General features: G+C 37.7%; 1 protein-coding gene across 1 annotated transcript; it reads left to right on the top strand.

The window, feature by feature from the left end:
* The first annotated feature begins 1,822 nt into the window (after positions 1-1,822).
* LOC117417246 (eukaryotic translation initiation factor 5A-1-like) lies at positions 1,823-10,807 on the top strand. Its single transcript, XM_034029230.3, has 5 exons — positions 1,823-1,919; positions 4,373-4,561; positions 5,079-5,183; positions 6,172-6,303; positions 8,500-10,807. Exons 2-5 carry the CDS (start codon positions 4,394-4,396, stop codon positions 8,560-8,562), a joined length of 468 nt encoding a protein of 155 aa, XP_033885121.1. The 5' UTR covers positions 1,823-1,919; positions 4,373-4,393; the 3' UTR covers positions 8,563-10,807.
* Positions 10,808-11,701: the final 894 nt, after the last annotated feature.

Here is an 11,701-nt window from a genome sequence, read left to right as displayed (position 1 = left end):
AAAGTTAATATCTGTCATACAGTTAGAGTAATAATATGCCAAAGTAAGGTAAAAATCTCCTTTTTCTCCCATTCTTTTGCAGATTTCTGCAGACCCCAGGCATATTACAGGACAACCGAGTTTAATGACAATTAACTAGTCATACTTTCACTCCAGCTACATAACCGCTATGCTACGCAGATTCACATCTTAACCCTTTCAACAGACTAGGCTGCTATTTACATTTACCCTATCCAAACGGCAATACATTGCCTCAATATAGGTTGAACAATGTTGCTATTCCTGCGTGTTATTATCCATTCAGTGAAAAAATAAGTGTTATCTGAAAAAAAACAAAGCAAACTGAAAAACCGATGGGGGCCAATTGGGGCAACTTTGGCCAGCACCAAGCAAATAGGTACAACTGTAAAAGAAGGGCGGGGGTCAAGGTTGCCCCAATTGTTTCTACTAACTTGGCTTGTGTTTTTCAGACATAATAAAAACGGATCGAACTTGCATCAAAAACACAAGCAAAGTTAGTGGAAACAATTGGGGCAACCTTGGACCCCATCGGTTTTACAGTTGTGCCTATTTGCTTTGTGCTGGGCAAGGTTGCCCCAATGGTTTCTTGAAACTTGGCTTGTGTTTTTGATATCTTCACTTTAAATGACTTTTCACAATTCCAATGTGTTTTTGTTTCAGATTGTATTAGCAAGTACAAATGGTTAAATACACATACCAGTACAAATCAAATACCAGATGTACAGTGGTGTTTATTGATGTTTTGAGTACCTTCAATAGACCCGGGAAGTGTGTATATTACCATACAGCCACACAGTCTGAAGAGTGTTATTGTACAAATAAAATGAGTTATTGTGTGTTGTAACATATAATATGACACTTTGCAACACTTTGTATACAGTGGCTTGGTATGTCACTTCCTCCATGAGAGTATAAGGGCCCTCATTATCCCAGTTCAAAAGGCATTGATATTGCTCTGCTGCTAATGGAAACAAACGACTTCAAATCGCTTTCAGCTCAATCCCAGTGATAAATGGAAAGTCTGAAAAACATTAAGAAACTTTTAGGACGCTGTTGGATACCAAGGAATGTATTCCCTCAAATGTGAAAAAAACAGTACCTTAACAGTGACATATAAAGTTATAGGTCTCACACAAGCTCTGAAATAGTTCTGAGACCAAAGGTGTTGGATTTTTCCACATAGTTTTTGTTATATGTCAAATTCTGTAACACTCATATTTTTACCACAATTCTGTATTTTAGGCAAGTTATCCTAATCATAAAGCTGTATTTCCAAAAAAAAAAAAAAAAAAAAAAAAAAAACCTGTCTCTAAGAATCAGTAATTTGCATGAAGAACATATTTTATAGCAGGGGTGCACATAATAATAATAATAATAATAATAATAGTGTACAAAGACAACAGACAATCAACTTCCTGTCACCAGGCTGACGGTCTGACTGATTCAGCATGCAAAGTTAGACTTTAAAGACAGCTGCCCCACTGTATTTATCTTAGTTTGGCACAGTTCAGGCTTTTCAACTCACAACCCAATGCATTCTGGTACGTTTCACCTGTCTCAGGTACCATTCTTTCTTCTTCCCTTTAACAGAAGCAGGACTACGCTTACCAGAATGCATTGGGTAGCGAGTTGAAAAGCCTGAACAGTCCCAAACTCTCCCGTTGAACACAGAGCCATATGGTCACCTTCTGTGACATTTGCATGACTCACCCACCAGCTGCGCCTATCAAATCTCTTCCCCACTGTTTTGAAAAGGCATCATCACGACGTAACGCGCGGCATTTAAACCGGAAGTGGTAGGGTAGCTGGGAAATTCTTCATTAAGCCCGCCCTCCTGTATAGCTGCCGCAGTGAAAATTGGCGCGCCTGCGCAGTCAAGCTCCCTTTTTTGTTGGAAGGTAAGGACTGGCGTGGCGCGTGCTTTTCTCCGCAGCAAAAAATAAAAATATTTAAAAAAATATTGTTATGAAACTTTTTTAGCCAGGTGCTGTTAGTTGTCCCTGTAGGTGTTTCCACTGTAGCGACGGGATGTAGTGGGTGCTTGGTTTTAGAACGGCGCAGTGAAAAGCGGCAGGGTGTTGGTTCGTGTTTTAATGTTTTTTTTTTTTTTCCTCCTGGCTTGTTGAGAAGATGAGAACGAAAGGCATTAGGCCTGGCGCGCTCTTACTGCGAAATGTGTACAGACACTGTTTTCACACCAAGGTTTAGTTTTTCAGAAGTGGTTAAAAATAGGTGACATTGGGAGTGAGGCTCCTGTTGCTAAGGAACTGTAAGTAGCTACTAAGAACGGATATTAAAACAATGTGTTCTAAGATTTTTCTGTGTCTGTTTGAGTAACTGAAGCCGGGGTAGACGCTAGAGCTACTATATTCTCCCATATGTAGTGAGATGGTAGTGACTGAACTTGTTTGTGTCGATACATGTGATGTCAGTCATGCAGTAAAAGTGTAATCGAGTTTGTCTGATGTTATGAAAACGGCATCTCAAAATTAATCGATGTAGTTTTTATTGTTAAGACATTTTAAAAAAAATCCGAAGACGTCATTTTCAAAACAAAGTGACTGCATTGGATTCCATTAATAGTTTAAAATTAAACACTTTTTTTTAATCTTTTTTTTTTTTTTTATATAATTTATTAGGATGAGATTCAATATTTGTGACCTGGCTTTTTAAAACAACACGCAATACTTTTATCCGTAGAGCACTCACTTGTAAATAAGGCTTTGGCCTAGCAATTTGTTTTTCACGGTGGACTTTAATAATTCCGTTTTGGTATTTATTGTTTGGATCAGACTAGGTAATATTTGAGACAGTATCACAGACCCGCTTGTAAAGCAGCATGATGCTGCAGGTTAGCTACGGAGTTCCGTTTCCGCTTCCCGATCAAAGCTCAGGCCAGAAACAGACACGTGGATAGGGCGTGGGAGAAGCATACAGTGACTGCGTCTATACGTACAGTCTATACGATAGTAGTTAGCATAATCGATTTGTATGGATATTTCAAACCGGTATGAACAATTACTGTACCTTTTAATGCATAGAATAAAGGTAACATAAAAGTTTGATATATAGTATGTTTACACAAGTACCTGCTGATCATAATATATAGCGAGTAACCTATTCTATCACATTAAGCATACAAAATTACAAACTTTTGCAAGTAATTCAAGCAATGCAGTAAAACTAACACCTACAGTTAAGGTAATGAAATACTGTAATTAAACATACTATATATCAAACTTTGAAAATCAAAGGATACAATTCAGTAAAACTGACACATTACAAAACTAAGAATCATTAACCGTACAAATTTCAGTAAAATGTTTCTATACTTTGATACGTCATGTTAAGGTATTGTAATAACGTGCAAATGAAATCAGTAAAAGTTCTTAGCTGCTCAATAACAGACATGATCTCCAGCCCTTACTGATGAAATACAAGAAAAATCAACAACAAGGTGACTGTTTTAACTTGCTTAACTGCAACAATTTAAAGCCCGGTATGCTAACGTGTCTATGAAAATTAAATAAATGCGGTCGCGGACCCTTAAGACCTGAATAAGTTTTTTTTTTTTTTTATTATTATTTTTTTTCTGTTAGTCACCGTTACACAGCAAGAGGATTAAGTAGGCAGAGTGAAAACAGGTGAAACTTTAGTACAGTTTTTTTTTCTTCTTTTTTATGTTTAATCTAGAAACCGCATTTGTTCAAATACAGGTAAATTAACAAAAAAAAATTGAAAACGATGCTTCCTTCTATGCAGTTTTCATAAAACAAATAACAAACGCATTCAATTTAATTGTAGAACTGAAGGTATATACTGAATGTTTCCTGTGTCACAGTCAAAGTCAATCTGCCATGTTGAGCCGAGTAGCTGCAGACAGTGGTTGTCATCATTAAAGCGAATTTCAAATCTCATGGTTTTAATTTTAGCGGCAGGGGTTGGTTGCGTAGTTACTGTGCAGCAAAGTAGCACACATAATGAAACGGAAAAATCATTAGTAAAAAGTCAGTTTCCTTAATACAATCACGAAATCGGGATTCCCTGGATTGCAACCACTAAATACACCATAGGTAATTCATCACATGATTACAGGTGCATTTGGTTGATTAGACAGTATGGTTGATCAAAGATCAGATAATTGACTCTACTGTAGTTCCACTACCCATTTCTATCAATTTCCCCCCCTTGTTTCTTCTGAAATTACACACCTTAATATTACATTAGGACTGTAGTTGTGATTTATAGTGGTTAATGTAGCTTACGAATAATAAGATTAAAGTGTCCATGCATTAAGTAGATTCTGTGATGTAAAGGTAATGTGATAACTTCAAATTAACCTCTTGTGCAGTATCCCTTGAACCTATCCATCATGGCCGATGCTGATCTTGATTTCACCACTGGAGATGCTGGGGCTTCCAGCACCTTTCCCATGCAGTGCAGTGCTCTGCGCAAGAACGGATTTGTGGTGCTGAAAATGCGTCCCTGCAAGATTGTTGAAATGTCAACCTCCAAAACTGGCAAGCACGGCCATGCCAAGGTACTAGATTTTATTTCAAAATGTACTGTAATAAACATCTTTGATTCACATTTGGCAGTGCTACTGACCAAACGTTGTTTTTCTCCTATGCAATCTTGTTTTAAATGGTATGCAGGTATCTAAGCATACTGCCATAAAATAAGCACTGTTTTCTTGTGAAATTCATTAACACTATGAAGGGGATAGCAGTCCTGTAATCTCTGTTCTTGAGAAGGCTTTGTCAGAACTGCATATTTAGTCGCAGGAGTGAATTTGGCTCTTGGCAGGTGGCTTTCAAGGGAAGAAGAAACCTGCCGTGATTGCTTAAATTAACATTTGGTGGATGCAAAAAAAAGGTTTGTCAGCAAGCATTTCATAGTGTACAGAATGCTAGTCCATGGTATAGTGTAGTATAAGCAAGTTAGCTATGTTTGAGGTTATCTAGAATGAAACACTGAAAAGAACATGTCGATCATTTCTGAAAAGCAATAAAAGTTTTAAGCATTATACGGCTTTGTTTACATGTGTTTCCTTTTAGGTTCACATGGTTGGCATTGACATCTTCTCTGGTAAAAAGTATGAAGATATCTGCCCTTCCACCCACAACATGGATGTCCCAAACATCAAGAGACATGACCATCAGGTGAGCTGAATGTGTTTGCTTTCAGGCTGACCATTGGTTGTCTTGGCACTTTGATATACATATTTATTCTTGAATACAAGACAACTACCTTGTACTATAGTTGTAAATATAGATTTTATCAAAGATCCATTAATGTCTAATGGTGGCTACCCTCGTTGCTGTGATTTTCCTTCCAATGTTAAATAAGGTAGTGGCATAATGCTCATTTAATAGAGTATGAGCCATTTTAATGTTAACATTAACTTGGATACAGTGTGCATCAAGGTGCAGTGGTCGTTTTTGTGGCAATATTTGACTCCCTGCCTCTGGCAATCCAACAATGTCAAAGGGTGTGTGAATCCATTTCACTTAGTGACAACAAAATGGACTGTTATACAGTTCAAAACAGAGTTGAGTAACTGATTTAGCAGTGCAGCATGCCGAGGGTCTATGTCATTTGCCAGAAATACATATTCAATCAGGGTATTGAATGCTTTTGGACTAACAATAAAATTGTAGCATTGAGCTGATTTTCATTCTTTCATGAAAGCAATAAACTACTTCTAGCAAAACTGCTTGGTCTGGCTGTTTCATCTAGTCATGACTTGGACGCTGGACCCGGTCACTCAAACCCTTCTCTAAAAGATCAGCTGTTGGCATCTGTGCAGAAGTGTGTTCTTTTCTACACATGCAATGTGTAGATTTGAATTGGTAATGCATTCTCAAGTTACTCGGACTTTCTGATAATGCACTTCTTGCGTACATTTATGCACTGGATTTGGATGTGAAGTAGTCAAGCATTTGGAAGCTTTGTAGGATTATAGGAATAGGAAATTTTAAATGGGTACCCTCACATGTTCCTTTTATTTAAATAAGACAAGACTATTTTTAATGGCAGGAGGTATGCATAGCTGCTTAACAATTGGAATGATTGTGCTAAATCTTTTGATGCCTGATTTGTCTATGCGAGACTGCTGGAAAAACCTGTTTTTAATGTCCTCCTTCACAGCTGATTGGCATTGTAGATGGCTACCTTTCCCTGCTGATGGATAACGGTGAAGTCCGTGAAGATCTCAAACTGCCAGACAGTGATCTGGGCAAAGAAATTGAATCTAAATATGAGGCTGGTGAAGACATGCTGGTAAGCAAGAGTGTCAGTACTGTAACAGTGGTCCAGTGCAGAACTCATTAGTTGGCTGTTGGCCACGTTAAATAATTGTATACATGTACAAAGAATAGGTTACTGATCGAGAGTGCTGCCATAAGGATGCCATATTGACATGTACACCTTGATTGAGTGAGGGCAACTAAAATTTCTGTGGCTAGTTTCAAAGACTACAATTTGCACGAATTGACTACCTAGTCCAAGGGGTTAATTGAAGTCTGAAACCAGAGGTTGGTTTTAAAGTAACTTAAACCACAATTTAAGCACAATAATTCATCTAAAACTGGTAACCAGTTTCTATTGCTTATTCAATGAGTAGCCCTAATTATATAGTCAAGGCTAATTATATCCAAGGTCAGAGTTGACTATGTAGTGGAGAGAACTGCTTACCCAGTTATAACTTTGGCAAACACATATGGAATGTAAGTCTGGGGATATCTGTTTTTAGATTTGTAGAGAACTGCTTATCCAAACTGTTTTTAACAGCCTTAAATTGAATTTCAGATTTTTACGGATATTGTATAATCCATCTGTGTATGATACTGGTGCCTGTAATTTTGTGTTTATGGGTGTGGTGGGAACCTTTAGTATGTTTTATTCATGTGGTTTGTGTTTATAGCTTTTGGTGCACAAGTTGCACCATTTGTGAATCTGGCACAACTACACCATGCATTTGCTGACGCTAGTGTACATGTTTACAGAATTCTGCTTTTTTTCACGTGTTAACCCTTTGCAGTCCATTTATTAAGTGCGCCTCAGGTCCAATTTATTTTCACACGCGCAGTTAATTTTAGACGCACTGTTTTAAAAGTGTTTTTTTTCCACAGTCAAACAGGTTTAAAAGGCCCTGCATATCAACAAAGCACTCACTAGGCATCTCCAGCCCCGCCCCACCCTTTCGTTCGCTATCGCATTCACATATGCTAAGAAATAAATAATAGTAGTCGTACATACCGATCAATCATTTCCTGATCACTCGTTTTATCACCAAACTCCTCAATAATGCAATCCAAGTCATTATTTTATTACTATAACATCTCAAAAAAGACCTGCAAATGTCCGTGATAGTCTCTGTGCGCTGATTCAGTAACAGCCAGCTTGTTTCCTTATGACCGCCTCTATGTAATGCCAGGGGCATGTATGACTAATCATGAGATACGCCTTTTTTTTTCGGCTTGTCTCTGCTCCTGTCGCTCCCACTCGGCCATTGAATGGTTTTCTCGGCTTTTTCCGGATTTAGTCCAGGCTATTCCAGTGCCGACCGTGGACGGGAGCTCCCAGGGGGTGGCGCACAATTGGTTGAGCGCCGCCCGGGAGGGGGAGGGCTTAGGTTGGCCAGGGTATCCTTGGCTTGCCTGTAAGCTGCCCAGAGCTGCATTGTCCATCTTCGCTGTAGCTCTGAGGTGGCTGCATGGTGAGTCTGCTGTGTGAAAAGAAGCGGTCGGCTGACAGCACGCGCTTCGGAGGACAGCGTGTGTTCGTCTTCGCCGCTCCCGAGTCAGTGCAGGGGTGGTAGCGGTGAGCTGAGCCTAAATAATTGGATATTCTAAATTGGGAGAAAACAATAAATAATTGGCGACTACTAAAAGGGGGGGGGGAAAAAACTGTTTGCAGTCGGTATTTGTACTTGGTTTACAAGAGAACTATTTGTAAACCTGCTTCAGTTTACTAGTGCACTTTTTAACCATTCTATAAACTTAACTGAACGTGTGAGATTTGCCATTACATACATTTAAATTTAAGTAGCTTGGGTAGAATCTTTTTGTTGTCATTGTAGGAAAAGTCATATGAACACTAGTTTGTACGTGCTTTTACCAGTCAGTATACCAAAATATCTTTGTTCACCAAAGCACTTTGAGTAGACGGTCTCAGCTGCCCCTTTATCAGTTATTAACAGGTTTCACTGTTCTAAGTTGCTTACAAAATTTGGAGCACTTTTAGCAATGTAGTGTTTTATAACTTTCTTTATTAGTTGATCCCTAGGTTGCTTTGTCAGGAAGTAAATTTGAAGTGTACCACTTAATCTATATTTACATTTAGTGTACAGGTTTACAATGTTAATGTGGCAATCCTAATATGCAATTGCTCAAAGTATAAAGATATTGTAATAACTGTACAAATTGTGGGCAAATGTTCATGTTCATAAATCTCACTTCATTTTTTCCCCTTCAGATTTCTGTGCTGTCAGCCATGGGTGAGGAAGCTGCTGTTGGCATCAAGGCTATGAACAAGTAAATGGGAAGAGAGACTGGCTGCTCAGGCTGAGACCTACCACAAATTAAAATTTTGGTTCTAATTGTCACCAAAGCTATGGCCTTCACAAACAACCTCAATTGTTTTTTGATTTGTTTCTTTTTCCAAAACACTGCTGGACTTTTAGAACTGTCTTGTAGGCTGATTGGTATTCTGCCAAATCACTGAGGTTTTTTAATTGTGTGTTTTTTTTTTTTTTTCTTTCAAGATGTCAGTCTTACCACTTACATTCCAAAATGTTTAAAAGAAAGGGGATCCAATTTTGTGACCCAGGCTTCATTTAATGTTATATTTTCTCAGGAGAATCTTGCATTTTGACTTATACAAAAATGTAATATAGTTTTGATTTTATGAACTGACTGGTGCCCAGGGTCAGAAGCATTTTTTTTCCAATGGAGGCCATACTGTTATCAAGATGTTGAATGTTGGTAGCCCCTGCTTATTGTGCATAACTGAATGCTACTGAAGACCAATTTGCGGATCTCCAGATGGCACTTAAACAAGGCCCTGGGTACTACTAAAATTCACATCCCAGAAACAAACTTCAGTGATTTTCTAAATGCCAGTCTGCCTTAATTCAAACCTGCAGCCAAGTGAAACCTGGTGGCCATGTGCAATTATTACCTCTGTACTAGACGCCAACTTGTTGGCTGTTATTGGCAACATTAATAAAACAGTGTCAAAGCCTGTACATGTCTCAACTAGGTAGGCATTCAGAATGTTGTGCTAACGCCTTCTGGCGTGCGTAAAAGAGGGACTCAAACTGGAGGAAGGGCGTTAACGTTGCAAAACCTTTACACTTGAGGCCTTTGTCACCAGACTGGAGGAAAAAAATAGAAAAAAAATGCAGTTCAGTTGCTTATTTCTTTTATGCATTTATCATGCAGTGATATTAAAATAAGTGAAGAACTTCCCCTGCAGCTTGTCTATGAAGTTATTTTCTTGTCTGACAAGAGCTTGCTGGTGTCATTCTGCTTGTTTTGCATGCACTAACAGGACATTAACTTGAATGTTTGGCTAAAGTGGAAAACCTGTTTCCTGGAAATCCCAGAAACCTACTGGAGTTTCTGGGGCTGAATCAGGTGGGTTTTTCACTTTGGTGGGTAAAGAGGTGTCGGAGTAGAATCACTTTGCATTATTTCAGTAGTGCATCTATGACCGATAGAAGAAAAGTGTTCCTCTGGACTTAGCTGGCCAAATTTTGCTTTGTATTTTGAGTTTTAAAGTTCAGATTATCAAATGTGCTTACACTGGATGGTCCAGTAAAGCTTATTACCCTCAATGAATTTACATTGACACATTTTATGTTTTAGTATAAACTATAGGGAAACTGGTATGTTTATGGTAATGAAACTTTACTGGTACATTTAGAGTATTTTATGCTGTTACTGACAAAGGCCTCTTAAGGATGTTATCTAGTTTCACAGACTCTGACTAGCTATAATCTTGGACTATCATAACTAAGGTACCATGCCTAGGAAGTCAAAGATTAGTGCTACCACTGAAACCAGTTGTTGATGTCCTAAGAGTAATGAAAAGGAGTCATTTGAAATTTGGCTATGAACTGTAACTTGGTGGCTACCCTCTATACTAATTAAGTCTATAGACTTTGCTGCACTGTATTAGAACAGCATTCTCTACATTGGAACAAGGTTCACTGTATTTCATGCAATCTGCATGCATGTTTGAAATGAAGTTACGACCTGCCAAATTTGGCAGTGCTTTTCCAATTTGGTTTAGCATGTAATGAGATGATTCCTTTTGCAAATGGGCTTTGGGGATGGACTTGTTCTACCTGTGTTAACAAACATATTGTAGTTAAATGTTTATTTAACCAGTTTCTAATGGCCTACATAAAGTTATGCATGTGCCTCTAGCATTTTGATGTCCAGCATGCCATCGACCAACCGGTGGTGTGAGTTTCCCAAACTAACTGGTGTCTGGAATTAAACAAATATATCTTGGCAACTCTAAACTAGATGCTGAGGCAATATGGTTCTTTACTATTGTGTGATAATTAATGTACTTTATATAACAACTGATTATTTGGAGTTACTCTGTAATTTTAAAAAAAAAGAGGGTGGCATTCATGAACCTGACACATGTTCCATTTACTTGCATTACATCTAGAACCACCCCATTTTTCCATTTGTTAAAACACCCCAAGGGGTGGAATAAAGTGAAAACTTGAAAGAAACCAATAATAAATGTTCCTATTTAGCTAGTATTTTTGTATTGGCAATCTTATTTGGTATTTTTCAGTTATTTGGCTAGCAGGGGCTATTTAAGTTGGGAGCCATATGAATGTTCGTTCATGTATTTCACAAGTTGTTGCAACAACAACAAAAAAAAATAGTACTGTATTAAACTTAAATGTATTTTTGTTAGAACGTTTGCCCTTCTGGTGGAAAATTGTGAAGTGTATCCTGTGTATTGTAAAAAACAAAGTAATCGTTAAATGTTTACTTTTGTCAAATGGTCTGTTTTAGTTTTTTTTTTTTTTTTTTTTTTTTTTTAATATACATGTAATTAGTGCATGTCATAAAAACTTATGGAAGAATTTTTGTGTGACTTGGCTCCTGGAGCTCATGAATCGCTAAGCTGGAGTGGTTTTACTTTACTTTCTTGTAGAAGTATCAAAATCCCTGGACAGATAAATGCCGATGCCTGATTAAGGGTTTAATGTCAATTTTGCAGAATACTGAAAATCACATGTGAAACTTTGTTAGATTTGTGTATTCTTTTTGTGGTGGACTATATTCGTATAGTAGACCTGGGTCATTTTTAAATATTATTCAAAGGTAGCTGAAAATATAAGCATCCTTAATTTTACAAATAAAACTATTTGGCACTATAAATGTGAGCCAGAAATTAATTATTCTGATACATGCATGCAATACAATATCCATAATGAGGAATATTGTAGTGTTCATTAGTGCATGTTTATACAATTTTATACGTAAACGAACAGTGGTTTTGTACCATATGGGAACACTTCAGTCACCAGCCTATTATGTAGGGTGTAATTGCTGGCACAGGATACTTTGTGTTAGATCATATATTGTTGCAATACAAAACTAGTATTACAATGAGGCACTTTACTACTTCTCCAATGAAGCTG

This window comes from Acipenser ruthenus, chromosome 12 (genome assembly GCF_902713425.1).
Source record: "Acipenser ruthenus chromosome 12, fAciRut3.2 maternal haplotype, whole genome shotgun sequence".
NCBI classification, from domain to species: Eukaryota; Metazoa; Chordata; class Actinopteri; order Acipenseriformes; family Acipenseridae; genus Acipenser; species Acipenser ruthenus.
The sequence above is the reverse complement of the archived record's forward strand: the minus strand, read 5'-3'. Positions and strand labels throughout refer to the sequence as shown.

What these genes read in the sequence shown, in the direction of transcription:
- LOC117417246 (XM_034029230.3), top strand. Translation starts at nt 4,394, where the DNA reads ATGGCCGATGCTGATCTTGATTTCACCACTGGAGATGCTGGGGCTTCC. An exon ending in TCAAGAGACATGACCATCAG is followed by an intron (nt 5,184 to 6,171) that starts GTGAGCTGAATG and finishes CCTCCTTCACAG; the next exon opens with CTGATTGGCATTGTAGATGG. An exon ending in AGGCTGGTGAAGACATGCTG is followed by an intron (nt 6,304 to 8,499) that starts GTAAGCAAGAGT and finishes TTTCCCCTTCAG; the next exon opens with ATTTCTGTGCTGTCAGCCAT.